This window comes from Stenella coeruleoalba (assembly GCF_951394435.1).
Source record: "Stenella coeruleoalba genome assembly, chromosome: 10".
Lineage (NCBI taxonomy): Eukaryota > Metazoa > Chordata > Mammalia > Artiodactyla > Delphinidae > Stenella > Stenella coeruleoalba.
Window position 1 is genome coordinate 20,642,768 of NC_137156.1, and position 22,329 is coordinate 20,665,096.

The window sequence follows — 22,329 nt, forward strand, 5'->3', positions numbered from 1 at the left end:
TCATTAGCACATTAGGACAAGATGGAGCACATTTTATTTAGCACAGAATCTGGGAGATACCAAAGTGGAGCATGCGTGTTCTACCTGCTGGGTGAGGGCGGACGTGATGTATTCCTTCTCACTTTTGCTTATACACGGGTGGTCCTTTGGGTCCTCATAAAACAGAACGAACCAGAGAAGACTTAAGGCACAACCACAAGCACCTATTGGAACAGGACAAGTTAGAATTGGAATTGCTTCTGTCTATAGTGAGTTTCTTTTCCAAACTGGCATTTTTCATTATTGGTCTGAGAACCTAGACCTCCTCTTTTCTTTTTTGGAACTTTGCAACAATGCTCACATTTTGATAGTTTTCTCTGTATCCATAGCTGCCTCTCTCAACAGAATGAATTTTACAGAAATGGTGGTAAACCCTCTGGCCTCTCCTGATCTCCTAGCCTCTATTTTTCTCCACGCAGGACAGCTGGGCCTCCCAGCTCTTAGGCCATCATCTCTACAGATTCCTAATGTATTCTACTGTGAGAGTACGGCATAGCTGAGCCCACACAGGGCTTGACAATCACCCAGTTGTTGTTGTTGTTTTTTTTAAAGTTAAATCTTACTTTTAAATCAATCTTATTTTAAAGATGTTGGGGGTAGGAGTTTATTAATTTATTTATTTTTGTTGTGTTGGATCTTCGTTTCTGTGTGAGGGCTTTCTCTAGTTGCGGCAAGCGGGGGCCCCTCTTCATGGCGGTGTGTGGGCCTCTCGCTATCGCGGCCTCTCTTGTTGTGGAGCACAGGCTCCAGACGCGCAGGCTCAGTAGTTGTGGCTCACGGGCCTAGTTGCTCCGCGGCATGCGGGATCTTCCCAGATCAGGACTCGAACCCATGTCCCCTGCATTGGCAGGCAGATTCTCAACCACTGTGCCACCAGGGAAGCCCCAATCACCCAGTTTTGAGAGCTAGGCCTTAGCTATGCTCCTAAGATGCAGACCAGGCCTTAGGGATTGTCCAAGTCCCATAAGAGTTTGCCAAATTATTTGTTGTTTTTCAGTTTTTTATACTAATGATCTGATCATAAGGACTCCTCTGTTAGGACAGGGAGTATGTAGTACCCAGTAGTCAGCCTTCCAGAATTGCATTCATTCGTCTGAAAAACATTGGTTAAATGTCCATTATGTACCATGAACCATTCTAGGTCCTGGGAATACAACAGTGAATAAAACAGACAAAGCCCTGCCTTCACAGACTTTAGTTTCTAATGGATGAGACAAAGATAATGAAAAGTAATTAAATAAAAGGTAGTAAATGTCAGTGAAAAGAGCTATGGAGGAGAGTTATGGGGGGAGGAAGGAAGGAGTACCATGTTCAGGGAAGGCTAGGACGTGGATGGGGCACAGACACTCCAGGCAGAGGGAGAAATAAGTACCAAAGCCCAGAGTTATGAGGCCAGTGTCACTGGGCAGGGAGCAAGGTGAGGGTGGAAATGGATGAGGATGAGAGGTAATGAGACCAGACCATGTGGAAACCTGGAGCCACTGTGAGATCTCAGATGTTTACAACACACTTTAAGACAACATTAAAAGAATACTTTGACAACATACCATTTCCACCTCATTCTGTGACCTGAGAGCCCAAACCCAAGGCAAAATGTAAATGAAGAAAAGTGAGCACCTAATAAATACACACGCAATACATATATTTCTCTATATTATTGTACTCGACCCTCAGAAAATACATTTGATACTATTAGCTCTTTTTCAAAATAAGAAGACTGATGCTCAGAACGATCTGCTTGCTTACCCAGGGACACATGATTAGTGAGTGGTAACTGACACTTAAGCACGGATTACATTGTCTAGGGAGGGAAAATAGCCCTAGAGGAGGAGGCTGGAGAAAAGCCTGGAAGAAAGACAACAGTTAATGGCAAGTAGAAGAGGAGAAGTCTGCAAAGGAGACTGAGCGGGAACGGCCAGAAGGATAAAGTCCATTGTAGGAAGAACAGGGTCAGAGAGACTGAGATGAGAAGGAAATGTCCAGTCACTGAGGTTCAGTGCATGGAGTCAGAGGCAAAGGCACAAGGGAAAGAATGGTATTGTTGAATATGATTGCAAGTTCAGGTCAAATGTGGACTGAAAAACTTCCACTTGATTTATGGGCATGGAGCTTGGCCAGCATTTGGGGGGCATATAAGGAGTTTAGAAGTTATCACTCCCATCCTTACAACAAGGAAAATGTTGAACAAACTAGAAATCAATAACTCTTCTTTGATCCATCAGAGAATTGAGGTCACAGGGCAAACCACTGCCCTCCTGTCTCTAGAGAGACAGACAGGCAGATACAGAGAATGACAACTTCCCAGAACAGAAGCCCAGAATCAGAAAACTCCATTGGAACCAGTCAGTTCTAGGGTAGGAAAACCTAGCAATTGATGGCTTGCTTTAGGTTCAGTGTAGACAAGTTTGAGAGATGAAAAGTCTGGGGATAGGGGGCCCAGTCTTAAGAAGACCCCTCACACTTTTGTGAGTTTTATCTCCAGAACACCTACCGGGTTCTCACAGTGAATAGAAGAGAAAAATCCCTCCATCCTTACAGGAGAGGAAGGGAAAAGTAGCTATTTTGAATTATGTCTAGAGCATTCTGTTCTTAACAAAAACTGCTCAAAGGGAAACTGTTTTGCCAGAGCCTAACCAACTTAAGGGAAGGGAAATGTCCAACTCCAGCCCCTTCCTCCTGGCTCACTTAAGGGGGGAAAAAAAACTGAGAAGGACTTGTGAAGGTCAAGTTCGGGGCAGAGGCTCACTAAAATACTGATACCTAATCACAGCACTATAGAACACTGTCTCCTCATGTACACACCTTACCACCACGTCAAAAGTGTCCTGCACGTTATTGGGAATCCACCTGGAAGAACTGCACATCACAAACCTTATTTAAGAAGTCTCTAGAGAAACTCAAAGACAAGGAAAGACAAAGACACCAGAGGAAGTTGTAGCCTCTGAAACTTATAACTATAGCACACAGTAAGCACAGCCTAACCCCTAGCCAGAAAAACATAAAACCTCACACTAAAGGGCTATTTTTCTCAGTTCCTTTTACCTAGTATATCTTGTTAGCTTTCAACAAGAAAAACATGAGGCACACTAACAGACAAAAAATGTAGTTTGAAGAGACAGAGCAAGCATCAGATCCAGACTGAGACATAGCAGAGGTGCTGGAATGATCAGATCAAGAACTTAAAACAACTATGATTAAAATGCTTATGGAAAAAGCAGACAACATACAAAACCATGAGTAATGTAAGTAGAGAGATGGAAACGCTAATAAGGAATCAAAAGAAAATGCTAGAAATCAAAAACACTGTAACAGAAATGAAGAATGCCTTTAACGAGCTCATTAAGAGACTAGACACGGTCGAGGAAAAATCACTGAGCTTCAAGAAATGTCCATAGAAACTTCCAAACCTGAATTGCAAATAGAGTAAAAGAATAAAAAAGAACAGAATATCCAAGAATTGTGGGACAATTACAATAGTGTAGTATACGTGTAACGGGAATATCGGAAAGAGAAGTAAGAGAAAGGAACAGAAGAAATATTTGAAGCAATAATTACTGAGAATTTCCCAAAAGTAATGATAGACACAGAACCACAGATAGAGGAAGCTCAGAGAACACAAAAAGGATGAATATCAATCAATCAATCAATCAGTTTACACGTAGGCATATCATATTCAAACTGCAGAAAATAAAAGAGAGAAAATTTTGAAAGAAGCCAGAGGAAAGAAAATGACCCGGGTAGTCGGGTTTAAATTTAGAATTCTTAGATTCCACTGGTCACAGATCCCTGGTCACTGATCTGGGACTTGACCTCTTCTGTTCCCACCCAGATCCAGTCCCACACCACTAGGGGTTTTGAATGGCTCTGTATAGAAATTCTTGGCTTCCCCATCATGCTCCATCTACATTCTCTGCAAATAGTTTTACCTGTCACCTCCCGGCCCAGCCTCAATTCAGTGAATGTGGGGAAGAGTCCTGCCAGTTCCGAAAAAGCCTTGGTCGTATATGAGAAAAAAATTCTGGGAGTGATCATTAGAAGGAAAGTCATGGGCTCTGATGAGCCTATAATTTTGATGCCATAGACTTCTACCCTATGAAGAAGGCTTGGCTGGAGGGGGGCCAGAATGGGCTCACTACAATGTAGAATCCAAGGCAAGGCCCCTCCTGTCTGGGCTTCAGAGCAGCTCTAGCTCTTATGGAAGCCATAAGTGACCTTGGCAAGGGCTCTCTTGATAGTAGAATGGGTCAGACACTTATAGTCAGATATAAGTTGAGGAGACAGTGGGTGGCTAGGAAATGGGGGGGGCAGTGGGTGTAGACAGGTTGTTCAATAATTTTGACTCTTAAAAGGGAGGTAACTTGAAAGAGACAGCAGGGAAAGGGAGCCATTTTAGAGATTTGAGGAGAGTAGTTTTGAGAAGTTTGAAATAGTATTTATGGAGAGAAACATGGCAGGACAGTCAGGCCCTTTTAAGTGCAAATGTGAGTGTATGGTTCAATTTGTTCTGTATGGTAATTTTCCCCAGCAATTATCAGCTGCTTAAAAGCAGGTATTATTTTGTTCTTTAAAATAGTATTGATTAGATTTATTTAACTTTATTGAGAAGAGCATTCAAATGGAACCACAAAACATCCTGGTTTTAGTTTGCCTCTGCCACTAACTTGGGCAGGTTATTTCACATCTATGGGCACCGTATGACTCATTGTAAGACTTGTGGCGGTAACACCTAAATCCCTATACTGCTGCCATCTAAGTGATGGCACTCTTCCCCTACTCTAAGTGATAAGAAAAAGCAGATGGGGCAATTCATGGTAAAGCTGTTATAGTATAATGCATAGTCCCTTTCTTTGCGCTTCATAGAGCCACCCATGAGAATTGCAAATGACAAATGTTGCTGTATACATGTGCATGATGTTGAAATATGAATACACCATGAATATTGGAGCTCACCTAACTTTTGATCAGCAATGTTGGGCAGCATTAATTACTGAAAAGTTTTTCTTACATGGAGCCGAAACTTCACCTCCCTATAATTACCTGCGTATTAATTTTAGTTTTGTAATGCACAGCAGGTATGCATTTCTCTTACATGAGAGTCCTGCAAGGCATGCCTGCTCAAGTTTTCATTTCACCAGGTTAGACAGTTCCAAGTCTTCCAGCCCTTTCCTGACATAGGGTTTGTGTAATATCACTATACTGACCATTACTTACTACTGATGACTAATGCAGTGATGAAGAACAATGAAACTGTGAGGATGGAAGACATGCCTCTGTCATTTGCTCACTGTGGGTATCGGGGGTTCCCTGTTTGTCCCTCCAGATCCACTCTCCACCCTTCTTTACCCTGCTTTGGCCACAGATGGCTGACTTGAATGAATATCAACCGGCCCCTATGTTCTCTGCTTTCCAGATAGATTTAGGCAGCAGAAAGCTTGAGCAGAAGATGAGACGGAGAGAGTTGAATGAGATTAGGGTGTCTCTTTCTCTAGTTATCACCTTCCCTAGCATTGCCTCAGTCTATATGCTCTTTTATGAGAAGTCATGGGTCCTCTCAAGGCAGCCATCTCTACAGGACTCTCTCCTAGTAGATTCCTATCGACTACACCCTTGCTTGCCCTTTTGGACCTGGGGATGGTATTAGCTTCCATTTTGCTAGCACCTGATTACTGCTCTATCCATTTGATTCTGCCACATCTTTATTTACCATTTTAAAGAATCACTTTGTAATAGATCCTTTTGAATTAAGTCTCTGTAATTTTCCTTACGTATCAAACAAGCACAATAGCACCCATCCACAGTCCCTTATCCACAAATCTGAAACAAAGATTTGAAAGCCAAAAGTGATTTTCTAACTTATTTAGAAACCTCAATCCTTTATAGTTTTTCATTTATTCCAATTTATGAGAATTTCATGTTTCACTTCAGAAATTAATGTGTTTGATTATGAGATGATGCTCTAAATTTTGCTTGGGATGTTAAGTATAAATAGTATACTCCTATTATCTTTGATCTATTCTGATCATCCCTTTCCCCAAGAGTTTCAGGTAAGAGATATATATCTGTAGCATCGATGTTGTAGAATTGTGAAATTATATACAGTAATGCACGTATAGTTCTGAGCATGATGTCTTGCTTATAATAAGAAATTCATGAATGTTGACTGCTCTTTTTCCTTCAATGGGATTTATGAGTTTTAATATTGCTAACTTCATATAAACTACTGTATTCCATTTTTAGTTTTAAGTTTTAAAAATTCTGAATAATGGCTGGGATTTTTATAGAAAGAGACTCACCAAAAATATAAAAGACCATAGGCCATCCCAGGGAGTCACAGATGAATCCTGTTATAAGTAGGACAACACAGGGTCCTAGCAGAAGTCCTAATCAGAAGGCACAAAGAACACCCCCAATGAATGCAGGCATCTGGAAGTAGAAATAATGTAGTCTCATGGTAGCAGTGAACAATTTATAGTGAAATATTTGTATAATGTATAACACCGAACAGAAGAAAATAATAAAATATTTGCTTTTCTCTCTTTTCTCTGTTGTTTGAGATAAGGAAGCCTCTTCTCCATCCCAGACAATTTCCATATCTTTAAAGTGAGGATGGTTTCCAAAGCCCTTGACAGTTCAAAACATACATGTTTCTTATGGCTCTAGGGCAGCACATGCTACAATGAGATGACAATGAGATTAAACATTCTAGGCCCCTAGTCATTACCTGATAAACTCAGAGAGGTAAGTCGGACTTGTTCCAAGGGAGGAGCCCACTTGACCCATACTACTTGCTGAGTTGTTAATGCTATCCCCTGAAAGAAGAATGATTAGAACATTTGATCTCTGACACTTTCTGTGAATTTAAACTCTTGGTTCAGTTTTTGTATTATCTTAATACCTGGAATAGTCCCTGGATTACTCGGCATATGATGACCAAAGCTTCTCCAAATTCAGCTGCCAGTGGGATGAGCAGAGTAAACAGAGAGCTGAGGAACAATGCAGAACCAACCATTTTCTTTAAGGAGTATATTCCAGAGAAATATCCAGCAGGAATTTGGCTGATGAGAATACCGTAGAAGATGGAACTTAACATGATCCCCTGGATTTCAGTGCTCCAGTTATACACAGGGTTCTGAAAGGAAAAAGGAGACACATCTAGCCACTCTGCAGATGATTTCCTGTGATGTTCAGGAATATGGGAAAACTGGTCTTCCAGCTTACCCCATGTAAAATAGCTGTCCTCTGCCTAACATCCTCTATTATGGGACTTCTTTATTCCTAATATCATCATTATCTGTGTGTAATTACATTTTATCATTGGTACCCTCAACTATAACGAAAAGTCTTTGCAGTCAAGGGCATCATTTGTACCACCCATACCTGTCACAGCATAGACGTTTCATACTTGCTTTTTAAAAAAATTTTAGATATAATTGGCAGATTATATTAGTTTCAGGTGTACAACATAATGATTCGATATTTGTATATACTGAGAAATGATCATAAGTCTAGTTAACATCCATCACCATATATATAGTTGTGATGAAAACTTTTAAGATCTACTCTCTTAGCAACTTTCAACTATACAATACAGTATCATTAACTATAGTCACCATGCTATATACTACATCTCCATAACAATTTTTTTAAAGATTTATTTTGATGTGGACCATTTTTTAAAATATTTTATTGAATTTGTTACAACACGGCTTCTGTTTTGGGTTTTTGGCCGCCAGCCATATGGGATCTTAGCTCCCCAACCAGGGATTGAAACCACACCCTCTCACTGGAAGGCAAAGTCTTAACCACTGGACCACCAGGGAGGTCCCCCCATAACTTATTTTATAGCTGGAAGTTTGCACTTTTTAACTCTCTTTACCCATTTTGCCCAACACCACCCACCCCCGACCCCCTGCTACTGGCAACCACCAGCCTGTTCTCTGTAACCAGGAGCTCAGATTCATTTGTTTGTTTAGATTACAGATATAAACAAGATCGTATAGTATTTGTCTTTCTTTGTCTGATTTATTTCACTTAGCATAATACACTCAAGGTCCATTCATGTTGTCGCAAATGGCAAGATTTCTTACTTTTATGACTGAATAATATTCCATTGTATATATACAGTGCATTTGCATTATCCATTCATCCTTGGATGGATCCTTAGGCTGTTGTAAATAATGCTGCAATGAACATGGGGGTGTAGATATTTTTTCAAGTTACTGTTTTTATTTTCTTAGGATAAATACCCAGAACTAGAATTGCTGGATATGGTAATTTAATTTTTAAGTTTTTGAAGAACCTTCATACTGTTTTCCATAGTGACTGCACTAATTTACATTATACCATCAGTGCACTAGGGTTCCCTTCTCTCCACATCTTAGTCAACACTTGATATTTCTTGTCTTTTTGATAATAGCCATGTTGACAGGTATGAGATGATACCTTGTGGGTTTGATTTGCATTTCCCTGATGATGTTGGGCACCCTCTCATGTGCCTGTTGACAATTTGTCTGTCTTTTCTGGAAAAATGTCTATTCAGATCCTCTGCCCATTTTTTTTTTTTTTTTGGTACGCGGGCCTCTCACTGTTGTGGCCTCTCCCATTGCAGAGCACAGGCTCCAGACGCACAGGCTCAGTGGCCATGGCTCACGGGCCTAGCTGCTCCACGGCGTGTGGGATCTTCCCGGACCAGGGCACGAACTCGTGTCCCCTGCATCGGCAGGCGGATTCTCAACCACTGCGCCACCAGGGAAACCCCTCTGCCCATTTTTTGATTTTTTTTTGCAATAGAGTTGTATGAGTTCTTCATATATTTTGGATACCAATCTCTTATCAGATATGATTTGCAAATATTTTCTCTTATTCAGTAGGTTGCCTTTTCATTTTATTGACGGTTTCCTTTGCCGTGCAGAAGCTTTTTAGTTTGATGTAGTCTCACTTGTGTATTTTTGCTTTTGTTGCCATTGATTTTGATGTAAAATCCAAAAAATCATAGCCAAGACTAATGTCAGTGAGCTTTTCACCTATGTTTTCTTCTAGTTTTATGTTTTTAGGTCTTAATGTTCCAATGTTGGATTCATTTTGAGTTAATTTTTGTGTGCATTATAAGATAGTGGCTCAGTTTTCCCAACACTATATATTGAAGAGATTGTCTTTTCATCATTTTATATTCTTGCCTCCTTTGTCATAGATTAATTGCCCAAATACGTATGGTTTATTTCTGGGCTATCTACACTGCTTCGCTGATTGACGTGTCTGAGTTTATGCAAATACCATACTTTTTTGATTACTATAGCTTTGGGATGTAGTTTGAAATCAGGAAGCTTGATGCCTCTAGCTTTGTTTTTCTTTCTCATTATTGCTTTGGCTATTCTGGGCCTTTTGTAGTTGCATACAAATTGTAGTACTGTTTGTTCTATTTCTGTGAAAAAGGCAATCGGAATTTTGATGATTACATCTAATCTGTAGACATTTTAACAATATGAATTCTTTCAATCCATGAGCACAAAATATCTTTCCATTTACTTCTGTCTTCTTCAGTTTCTTTCATCAGCGTCGTACAGTTTTCAGTGCATAGGTGTTTAACCTTCTTGGTTAAATTTATTCCTGTATATTTTAGTCTTTTTGATGCAATTAGAATTGTTTTCTTAATTTTGTTTCTGCTAGTTTGTTAATAGTGTATAGAAATGCAACAGATTTTTGTATATTGATTTCGTATCTTACAACTTTACTGAATTCATTTTTATTCTAAGTTTCCTTAGTGGAGTCTTCAGGATTTTCTATATATAATATCATGTCATCTGCAAATAGTGACAATTTTACTTCTTCCTTTTCAATTTGGATGCCTTTTTTTTTTCTTGCCTAATTGCTCTGGTGAGGACTTCCAATACTATGTTGAATAAAAGTGGTGGGAGTGGGAATCACTGTTTTATTCCTGATTTTAGAGGAAAAGCTTTCAGATTTTCACCATTGAGTATGATGTTACCTGTGGTCTTGTTATACATGGCCTTTATTATGTTGAGGTACATTCCCTCTATACTCACTTGTTTAGAATTTTGGATATTAATTTTGTCAAACCCTGATGGTCACCAGAGCCAGATGATCAAGGCGTCAGCTGTTAAAAAGAAAAAGAAATCGGGTGCCAGAACAAGAGGCCAGATGAACGTAAAATCTCTCTTTTGGGAGATACTGGCTCTCCAGAACACAGCAAAGAGAGAACACAAGGATGGCATCTGCTGGTCTCCATCCCCAAAGAGAACTCCAGCAGGCCCTAGATGTGTGTTAAATTAGATGCCCGCCCCTCAGGCCAACAGTTTATGGTAAGCAAATAAGCCTCTTTCATAGAACATCTTGGTGCTTTTCAAATGGTTGCCTCTGTTCTGTGCTCTAGGGTAGGTGAGTTCATGTGCAAGCCCTTTAAGAACCATTTCTCAGTTCACTATACCCTGTGGGACTTGGGTATATGAGCCCTGTTGGCTTTCAGAGCTAGATATGTGGGTGGCGTATCTCTCAGGAACAGGTCTTAAAAGTTGGCATGCCCATTGTGGGGTTCAAACTCTTCACTCCTCAGGGTTGCCTTGCTGGGTCGCCTTGCCAGGGGTGGGGTTTACAGTGAGATTGTGTCTCAGCATTTCCTCTTGGTTGTGGGCTTTTTCTTGTTTGCCTGATGTGTAGGAGTTACCCAGCTTTCAATTTTTTTTCCAGAGGAAGTTGTTCCATATGTAGCTGTATATTTGGTGTGTCTGTATGAAGAGGTGAGTCCAGACTTTTCTACCTCTCCATCTTCAACATCTCTAATACCTGTTTCTTGAATGTTTGTAAAAAACATGTAAACTCTTCTGTAGAGTGCCATGTAATACTACATTTACTGCAATCATTAATTTCCTCCTGCCCCTTCTCACCCTCTAATTTCTCTATTCAGTTAACCTCATTCACAAAACAACATTTTCCCTCCACACACATGACCCCAGAGAGAAAAGCAGCAATTGAGAGAATATCAAATCATGAAGAGGAGTTCTCAGGCTGAACTATGGAAATAATTGAATGGGATAGTGAAGGAAAAAGACCATTTCTCTTCTTTTGCTTGGCTCTGATGTGGCATGTTTTATTGTCTGTCTTGGGAGTGGTTTCCTGTCAATTCTTAGGCTAGGTGGTCTTGCATAAATTTGTTGCATTATTAAAGTTGATATAAGAAATTCTGAACATTGAACTTATACCTGGGGCCATGAGGAGGCTGTGCTATTTTTGGACCCACTGAACAGGGAGAAGCCTTAATTTTAGTAGGTGACGAGAAGATAAAGCCTCTTTGGTTATGTGTATGATAGTCTGCTTCTCTGAACTTTCTCTGCACTTGCATAATTAGTTTTTATATTAAGAAATGAAGATTTTTGTTACATAAAGAATGAATGTTCTTAATGAAATTTTTGGCTGACTGAAATAATGAAATAGGTAGGAGTCCATGTGTTTGTTCTCTCATCACTGTTACTTTCACCCTTCATCCCTTTTTTTTCCCTCCCTTTCTCAAATCTCTGTCATCCTGTAGCTGTGGCCTCTGTATAGTGATGTCTTTTCCTGATAGAAAGGACTTTCATGAGAGATCTGGTAGGAGTACAACTCTGAGAATATTGAATAGTGAGAGGCATCCATAGAGTAGCCAAGGGAGCATGGAAGCTCCAGATCTCTTCCATGGGTTGGAAGCTACTCAGAGGATGGAACAAGATGGTCTGCCATTTTTTTCTAAATCACAGGAATTTCGCCAAGGAAATCAATATTCACCCTTACCCACATCAGGTGGTCCAGCACACATTTGTTCAACTCTCCCTGTGCAGATTATTCAGAATATTGGGTTGTTTTTCTAATGGCATAAAGCCATCACTCTTCACAGCAGGATGTAAAAAAAAAAGAAAAAAATCCCACCATAGTTGAATTAAAACTGCTGAACTCATAAACTCCCCACACCAGAAGGATAAAACCTAAGTTGCATTAACTAGTTGTCATTAAACAAAGTGCTACATATATAAATGTTTAAATTATCCTATATAAATCTTAGGAATAAATATATATACATCTGTATGAGTCATATAAATGAGCAAGTAGATAATATCTACTTGTAAAATGGACTAAGGGTATCAATAGATAATTTATGAGAGAAAAATGGAAATGATCAATAAGTATAGGTCACAGAAATATAAAAATGTGCACATTCATTAATAATAAAAAATTTAAAGTTATGGCAGAATTTCTATTGGATTAGTAAATTTTAAATAGAATAATTATACATATTCTTTGGCTGTTGTGGCAGAGGGAAGACTGATAGAGAATACTCCTCATTTATGTGTCACACTTTTTCTCATCTTCCTTCCTTTTCCTTTTTATACTCAGTGTCCCTTACTGTGGTCTCTGTGGTTCCTATTCGCTGTTTTCCTTGTTATTTTGTCTTCTTTCGTAAAATGTTCTGTCTCATTTTATCATAATCCTTTTCTGAGTTCTGTTAATTTCCTTTTTTCTTCCCCATTCATCTTCTGTCTGAGCATAGACTGCTACCACCTGGCTATCTCTGCTTTGAGCTCCTGGATGTGCTGCACTGTAGTGTTCCTTCCATAGCTAGAGTTGCTTTCCTAGTTTTTAGGTTCATTTGTAATTTCAGGTTACATTTTAGATCTGCTTTGGGAAAATGATATCCTGGTGAGTTTTCATACTTGAGAATAATTATGTGCTCTGTTTCTTCATCTAGTACCTTTGTAGAGCAGCAAACTGAAATCCTTTCCCGTGACTTATATTTGAAGATCAAATGTCCTGGATTATAACAGCAGGCTCCACGGTGGGTGGGGGTGGGGGTGAATGTGCCAAAGAAATGTTCCAAGCTCCACAGCTTGAGCTGCCTCTTCTTTTGCTACAGCGAAGGAAATGAAGTACAGCCTTTGTGAGTAGTCATCTCTCTAGAGAATGGGATTCTCGATATTTAAACCAAGGCAATGGAATACTACAAATATTTAAGAATTAAAGAAAAAAATTTTGAATAGGTTTTGACAGATTTTTTGACGTACAATTGACACAATAAACTGTATATTTAATCTTTGTCATAAAGTGTACAACTTGCTAAATTTTTAAACGTGTACATTCATGAAACAATCATCAGAATCAAGATGATGAACATATTATTCACCTCCAAAAGTTTTCTTACTCCTTGTAATTCCTCACTTCTGCTCCTCCACTGCCAATGATCTGCTTTGTCATCATTTCCTAGAAGTTTTATATATAAATGGAGTCATACAGTATGTACAATTTCTTTTTATCTAGCTTAGTTGACTCAGCATAATAAGAGTGGCATCCATGTTGGCCTGTGTATCAATAGTTCATCCCTTTTTTTTTTTTTGTGGTACACGTACCTCTCACTGTTGTGGCCTCTCCCATTGCAGAGCACAGGCTCCAGACGTGCAGGCTCAGTGGCCATGGCTCACGGGCCCAGCCACTCCATGGCATGTGGGATCCTCCCGGACCAGGGCACAAACCCGCGTCCCCTGCATCGGCAGGCGGACTCTCAACAACTGTGCCACCAGGGAAGCCCCCCATCCCTTTTTAGTACTAAGCAGTACTCCATTTTATGGATGGGCCATAGTTTGTGCATTCATTCACCTATTGATGAACATGTTGGTTGTTTCAATTTTTTGCTATTACAAATAAAGCTACAATGAGAATCTATATATACATCTCTATATGGACACATGCTTTCATTTCTCTTTAGTAGCAGTGGAATGGCTGGATCATACGGTAGCTATATGCTTAACTAAACTGGTTGTACTACTGTGAATTATCACCAGCAGTGTAGAAGACTTCCAGTTCCTCCACATTCTTACAACACTTATGTCCAATCTTTATAATTTTGGCCATTTGAATTGGTGTGTAGTCATATCAGGCCTTTCACTGTTGTGGCCTCTCCTGTTGAGGAGCACAGGCTCCGGATGCACAGGCTCAGCGGCCATGACTCACGGGCCTAGCTGCTCCACAGCATGTGGGATCTTCCCGGACCAGGGCACGAACCCGTGTCCCCTGCATCGGCAGGCGGAATCTCAACCACTGCGCCCCCAGGGAAGGCCCATGTATCATCTTTGATGAAGTGTCTATTCACATCTTTCCCCCATTTTTGTGCTGCGTTGTTGGTTTCATTTATTATTGAGTTTTGATAAACTTCCTTTACTAGATATGATTTTCAAAAATTTACCACTGTCTCTGGTTTGTCTTTTCAGTCTTTTAACAGTGTTTTTTTGAATTTTGGTGAAGTCCAATTTTTTTGTTTCTTCTTTTGTGAATCATGAAAAAATCAGTAGTTCATATGTGTGTGTGAGTCTATTTCTGGACACTGTTCTATTTCAATGATTACTTTTCTGTCTTTATGCTAATAACACACTGTCTTGATTACTGTAGCATTATAACAAAGTCTTAAAATCAGGTAGGTAGTGTTATTCCTGTAACTATTGATTTTTTGCCAAACTTAAAAGACAATTCAGTGGAGAAAGAAGTCTTTTCAACAAATGATGCTAGAACAGTTGTATACACATATGTAAAAAAGGATCTTCAACACAACACATACAAAATTTGAAAAAATGAATATTTAAATGTAAAACCTGAAATTATAAAACTTCTAGAAGAAAACATAACAGATATTTTTACTTTGGGCTATGCAAAGATTTATTAGATATAAAGCCAGAAGAAGTTTTGGTAAAACCAACAGAAGTTCTTTATGCAGAAGGAAAATTATATAGTTCAGAAACTTGTATCTACATTTAAAAAAGAAGAGCATGAAGAAAGAATAAATGAAGGGGTAATTTATTTTATTTTGAATTGATGCAAAAGATACCTACTTGTTTAAAGCAATAATGTAATTCTGTATTGGGTATTTATAGCATATGGATAAGGGAAATGAATAGCAGCAGTGTCACAAAAGATGGGAGAGAAGAATTAAGAATACTCTGTTACAAAGTGCCTGCACTACACATGAAGCAGTAAAGTGTTATTTGATGGTGGATTTCTATTATTTAAAAATGTATATTGTAAACCCTAGGGAAACTGTTAAAACATTTTTTTAAGTATAAATGATACATCAAGAGAAGAAATAAGATTGAATCATATAGGGCTTCCCTGGTGGCACAGTGGTTGAGAGTCCACCCACCGATGCAGGGGACATGGGTTCGTGCCCTGGTCCGGGAAGATCCCACATGCTGCAGAGTGGCTGGGCCCGTGAGCCATGGCTGCTGAGCCTGCATGACCAGAGCCTGTGCTCCACAATGGGAGAGGCCACAACAGTGAGAGGCCTGCGTATAACAACAACAACAAAAAATTGAAGCATATAAAATGCTCAATTATACCAAGATAAGCCAAAAATGGAGTGGAAAAAAGAAACGTAACAAAGAACAGATGTAACAAATAGAAAACAGTTACCAATTTTATATTTGTCTTTTCTCCTTTTAGTTCTAGCAGTTTTAGCCTTCTGTATTTTGCTGCTTTGTTAGAGATATACATGTTTAGGATTGCTGTTAGAGACATACATGGTTAGGATTATTATGTCTCCTTGGAGAATTGACACCTTTATCATCAGACAGTGCCCTCTTTGTCTCTGATAATCTTCCTTGATATAAATTCTGCTCTGTCTGAAATTAATATAGCTCCCTCAGTTTTTCTTTGCTTGAAAATGTCTGTATTCTCTTTGACTTTTGAGGTAATTTCATTGGATATAGAATTCTAGTTTGGCAGGTGTCTTTTTTTCTTCTTTCAATACTTTAAAGAGTTCATCTCTCTCTTCATGTTTGAGTGGTGTCTGATAAGAAGTCTTCCATAATTCTTATCCTGTTCCTCTGTAGGTGATTCTTGCCTCTAGCTTCATTCAAGAAGTTCTCTTTGTCTTAGTTTTCTGCAATTTAAATATGTATGTCTGGGTGGTTGTTCTTGTTGTTGATGATTATTTTTCTTTTTAATATTTATCCTGTTTGGTGTTCTCTGAGCTTCTTGGATTTGTGGCTTGGTGTCTGCCATTAATTTCAAAAAGTTCTCAGCCATTAATTTTTCAAATATTTCTTCTTCCCATTTTTTCCTACTCTTCCTGGTGTTCTAGTCATGCATATGTTACAACTTTTGGTATTGTCCACAGTTCTGAGATGTTCTGTTTGTTTATTTATTTATTTATTAAATTCTCTTTCATTTCAGATTGGGAAGTTCCTATTGACCTATATTCAAGTTCATTGATCCTTTCCTCAGCTGTGTTGAGATTACTTATAAGCCCATCAAGGCATTCTTTGTACCTGTTACAGTTGCCATGATTTCTACTATTTCTTTTTTATGCTTTCTAATAATATCCATCTCTCTGCTAACATTACCTATGTGGTATTGTATGTTGTCATTTTTTTCCCATTAGCGCCCTTGACATATTAATTATAGTTATTTTAAATTCCCTGTCTAGGAATTCCTACATATGTGTCAAATCTGAGCCTGGTTCTGATGCTTATGTTAAAAAAAATCAGGGTGCAGTACACTTCATATAGTGTTATTTTTAATGTAAATAGAGGTGATAATAAGAAAATATTTTCTTATTTGCCTGTGTATTCATAAAGGGACATAGGAAGAGTATAGTGGAAAATATTTTTCCCACCTATTTTCATTTTTTTTCTGTACTACATCTTCTGAAAGGTATCAACTCATTACCTTACATAGATGAAATTAATGAAACATGTAAATGTACTGTATGTTAAAAATGTAAATAAGAAAGAAAAAGTGTCTTGACTTCTACTTCTCATTTAAGATGCTTTCCTTTTCTCTCTTGTCCAAACTTCTCTTGCCCTTTACAAATACTGAGATATTTTAGTTGTGGGACATGTTTATTTAGGTTACTACTGGCAAGACAGATCAAGACATGAGCTTCTTTCTTTAATAATTACTGTCATATCAATTATGATAACATTCAACCTCTCCACAAATCAGTTAGCAAGATAGGATTTTAAACTTATGATTGTCTATAATATTTTTGATATACCTTTATGTTATCCTGTGGCTCCTTTGTGGAGGTGTTGGACAAACCATGTGGCTCTGTGCTGTTCACCATGGCTATCATTGTGAGGCTCATACACACGCGCTGTGACATTACTATAACATTACAGAGGAGCAGTAAGAGAGCAATTCCATAACGAATGGAACAAAAATTTGGAACTGGAATGTAGAACAGAAAGTATCCATCATTAACACATCTGAGGTAAAAACATAATTTAACTTTAGGAAGTGCCACTTAGAAATTTGGACCCCTATATATTAATTAAAAATTTTATTGTACTAACTGGCTTTTGAGAATTCATGACACAATAAGAAGATGTGGGACTGACCTTATAATTTCATACCCCCTAAAATATAATCCCTAATAGAACATCCCAGAAAATTGAGCCAGTCCTTGAAGGACTTTGGCTCATGTCTATTTTAAAGGGACCATTTACAAATACCCTGAGTTACTCTTGGAAGTAAGTCCCCTGAACAACAAAAAAGACCTTCCCTCAAGTAAACTGCTTTATTCTCAAAACTTATATGATTAGTTTGGTTGAGAAAATCATATGTGCACATTGCAGGGAAAAACAACACTTAAAAAAATGTAATGTATTTGAAATAGTTTCAAGCTAGAGTAATCAGTGTAGTGTTGGTGTAAGGCCAAACAAATTCATCAATAGGAGAAAGTAGGCAGTCCAGAAGGAGAGGAGTATAAATAATCATATGCTTTTGAATAAATATACTAATGCAAATCAATGGAGGCAAGTACAGTCTTTTCAACAAATGGCACTTTCTCAAGAGAAATAAAAATATGTGTCTACAAAAGGCTTGTACTGAAATGTTTATAGCAGCTTTATTCAAAATAGCTGGATATTTGGAATGGATGAACATACCATAGTGAATTAATACAATGGATATTACTCAGAAATACAAAGTAAGGAAACACTGATACACTCAACAATCTGGATGAATCTCAACAAAAATATGGTCAGCTGAAGAAGCTAGACACCAAAGAGTGCATACTATTTTTATGCATACTATTTCTATGAATTTCAAAAGTGGGCAAAATTAATTTATGTGGCTAGATATTACAATAAAAATTACCTCTTGGTGAGGAGGGCAAAAGGACATGAAGGGACTTTAATGTAGTGTTCTGTGAGTCTTGTTTGTAAGTTTATACATTTTTCAAAACACATCTAAGATTATCCAACAGCAACAACAACAACCACAACTGGCATTGGGAGAGGAAACAAAATGGTGGAGTAGAAGGACATGCTCTCACTCCCTCTTGTGAGAACACCAGAATCACAACTAGTTGCTGAACAGTCATTGATAGGAAGACACTGGAACTCACCAAAAAAAAAAATACTCCACATCCAAAGACAAAGGAGAAGCCACAATGAGATGATAGGAGGGGCGCAATCACAGTAAAATCAAATCCAATAACTGCCGGGTGGGTGACTCACACACTGCAGAACACTTATACCACAGAAGTCCACCCACTGGAGTGAAGGCTCTGAGCCCCACGTCAGGCTTCCCAACCTGGGGGTCCGGCAATGGGAGGAGGAATTCCTAGAGAATCAGACTTTGAAGGCTAGTGGGATTTGACTGCAGGACTTTGACAGGACTGGGGGAAACAAAGACTCCACTCTTGGAGGGCACACACAAAGTAGTGTGCACCTCAGGACCCAGGGGAAGTACCAGTGACCCCAGGGAAGAATGAACCAGAGCTACCTGCTAGTGTTGGAGGGTTTCCTGCAGAAGCAGGGGGTGGCTGTGGCTCACCGTATGGGAAAAGGACACTGGCAGCAGAAGTTCTGGGAAGTACTCCTTGGTGCGAGCCCTGCCAGAGTCTGCCATTAGCCCCACCAAAGAGCCCAGGTAGGCTCCAGTGTTGGGTTGCCTCAGGCCAAACAATCAACAGGGAGAGAACAACAGGGAGAGAACCCAGCCCCACACATCGACAGTCAAGCATATTAAAGTTTTACTGAGCTCTGCCCACCAGAGCAACAACCAGCTCTACCCACCACAAGTCCCTCCCATCAGGAAACTTACACAAGCCTCTTAGATAGCCTCATCTACCAGAGGGCAGACAGCAGAAGCAAGAAGAACAACAATCCTGCAGCCTGTGGAACAAAAACCTCATTCACAGAAAGATAGAGAAGATGAAAAGGCAGAGGGCTATGTACCAGACGAAGGAACAAAATAAAACCCCAGAAACACAACTAAATGAAGTGGAGACAGGCAACCTTCCAGAAAAAGAATTCAGAATAATGACAGTGAAGATGATCCAGAACCTCAGAAAAAGAACGGAGGCAAAGATCGAGAAGACTCAAGAAATGTTTAACAAAGACAAGGAAGAATTAAAGAAGAAACAAACAGAGATGAACAATACAATAACTGAAAAGAAAACTACACTAGAAGAAATCAACAGCAGAATAACTGAGGCAGAAGAACGGATAAATGACGTGGAAGACAGAATGGTGGAATTCACTGCTGTGGAAGAGAATAAAGAAAAAAGAATAAAAAGAAATGAAGACAGCCTAAGAGACCACTGGGACAACAATAAACGCAACAACATTCGCATTATAGGGGTACCAGAAGGAGAAGAGAGAGAGAAAGGACCAGAGAAAATATTTGAAGAGATTATAGTTAAAAACTTCCCTAACATGGGAAAGGAAATAGCTACTGAAGTCCAGGAAGCACAGCGAGTCCCATATCAGATAAAGCCAAGGAGAAACACACCAAGACACACAGTAATCAAATTGGCAAAAATTAAAGACAAAGAAAAATCATTGAAAGCAGCAAGGGAAAAGCAACAAATAACATACAAGGGAACTCCCACAAGATTAACAGCTGATTACTCAGCAGAAAATTTACAAGCCAGAAGGGAGTGGCATGGTATACTTAAAGTAATGAAAAGAAGAAGCTACAAGCAAGATTACTCTACTCTGGCAAGGATCTCATTGAGATTCAATGGAGAAATCAAAAGCTTTACAGCCAAGCAAAAGCTAAGAGAATTCAGCACCACCAAACCAGCTCTACAACAAATGCTAAAGGAACTTAAGTGGGAAACACAAGAGAAGAAAAGGACCTACAAAAACAAACCCAAAACAATTAAGAAAATGGTTATAGGATACACATATCAATAATTACCTCAAAGGTGAATGGATTAAATGCTCCAAACAAAAGACACAGGCTTGCTGAATGGACATAAAAGAAGACCCATATATAAGCTGTCTAAAAGAGACCCACTTCAGACCTAAGGGACACATACAGACTGAAAGTGGGGGGATGGAAAAAGATCTCCCATGCAAATGGAAATCAAAAGAAAGCTGGAGTAGCAATACTCATATCAGATAAAATAAACTATAAAATAAAGAATGTTACAAGAGGAAAGGAAGGACACTACATAGTGATCAAGGGATCAATCCAAGAAGACGATATAACAATTATAAATATATATGCACCCAACATAGGAGGACCTCAATACATAAGGCAGATACTAACAGCTCTAAAAGAGGAAATTGACAGTAACACAATAATACTGGGGGACTTTAACACTTCACTTACACCAATGGACAGATCACCCAAAATGAAAACAAACAAGGAAACAGAAGCTTTAAATGACACAATAGACCAGATAGATTTAATTGATATTGATAAGACATTCCATCCAAAAACAGCAGATTACACTTTCTTCTCAAGTGTGCATGGAATTTCCCCAGGATAAATCACATCTTGGGTCATAAATCAAGCCTCAGTAAATTTAAGAAAATTGACATCATATCAAGCATCTCTTCTTACCACAACACTATGAGATTAGAAATCAATTACAGGGAAAAAACACAACCACATGGAGGCTAAAAATATGTTACTAAATAACCAAGAGATCACTGAAGAAATCAAAGAGGAAATCAAAAAATACCTAGAGAAAAATGACAATGAAAACACAACGATCCAAAACCTATGGAATGTGGCAAAAGCACTTCTAAGAGGGACGTTTACAGCTATAGAAGCCTACCTCAAGAAACAAGAAAAATCTCAAATAAACAATCTAACCTTCCACCTAAAGGAACTAGAGAAAGAAGAACAAACAAAACCCAAAGTTAGCAGAAGGAAAGAAATCATAAATATCAGAGCAGAAATAAATGGAATAGAAACAAAGAAAACAATAGCAAATATCAATAAAATTAAAAGCTGGTTCTTTGAGAAGATAAACAAAATCGATAAACCATTAGCCAGACTCATCAAGAAAAAGAGGGAGAGGACTCAAATCAATAAAATTAGAAATGAAAAAGGAGAAGTTACAACAGACACCGCAGAAATACAAAGCATCCTAAGAGACTACTACAAGCAACTCTATGACAATAAAATGGACAACCCGGAAAAAATGGACAAATTCTTAGAAAGGTATAACCTTCCAAGACTGAACCAGAAAGAAATAGAAAATATGAACAGACCAATCACAAGTAATGAAATTGAAACTGTGATTAAAAATCTTCCAACAAACAAAACTCCAGGACCAGATGGCTTCACAGGTGAATTGTATCAAACATTTAGAGAAGAGCTAACCCCCATCCTTCTCAAACTCGTCCATAAAACTGCAGAGGAAGGAACACTTCCAAACTCATTCTATGAGGCCACTATTACCCTGATACCAAAACCAGACAAAGATACTACAAAAAAAGAAAATTACAGACCAATATCACTGATGAATATAGATGCAAAAATCCTCAACAAAATACTACCAAACAGAATCCAACAACACATTAAAAGGATCATACACCATGATCAAGTGGGATTTATCCCAGGGATGCAAGGATTCTTCAATATACGCAAATCAATCAATGTGGTACACCATATTAACAAATTGAAGAAGAAAAACCATATTGGTGGGTATATTTTTGACAAAATTCAACACCCATTTATGATAAAAACTCTCCAGAAAGTAGGCATAGAGGGAACCTACTTCAACATAATAAAGGCAGTATACGACAAACCGACAGCAACCATCATTCTCAGTGGTGAAAAACTGAAAGCATTTCCTCTAAGATCAGGAACAAGACAAGGTGTCCACTCTCACCACTATTATTCAACATAGTTTTGGAAGTCCTAGCCACGACAATCAGAGAAGAAAAATAAATAAAAGGAATACAAATTGGAAAAAAAGAAGTAAAACTGTCAGTGTTTGCAGATGACATGATACTATAGAGAAATCTAAAAATGCCACCAGAAAACTACTAGACCTAATCAATGAATTTGGTA

The 22,329-nt window shown here is 38.6% G+C and overlaps 1 protein-coding gene across 1 annotated transcript in view; it reads right to left on the bottom strand.

Annotated features, from left to right (window-relative positions):
- SLC17A1 (solute carrier family 17 member 1) overlaps positions 1 to 22,329 on the bottom strand; it is a gene marked incomplete at both ends in the record, with an annotated part of 74,249 nt that overhangs the window by 26,298 nt on the left and 25,622 nt on the right. Inside the window, 5 exons of the mRNA XM_079933207.1 lie at positions 85 to 203; positions 6,333 to 6,419; positions 6,761 to 6,848; positions 6,935 to 7,168; positions 17,063 to 17,310. Coding sequence (XP_079789333.1) covers positions 85 to 203; positions 6,333 to 6,419; positions 6,761 to 6,848; positions 6,935 to 7,168; positions 17,063 to 17,310 — 776 coding nt within the window. The remainder of the gene's footprint in view (positions 1 to 84; positions 204 to 6,332; positions 6,420 to 6,760; positions 6,849 to 6,934; positions 7,169 to 17,062; positions 17,311 to 22,329) is intronic.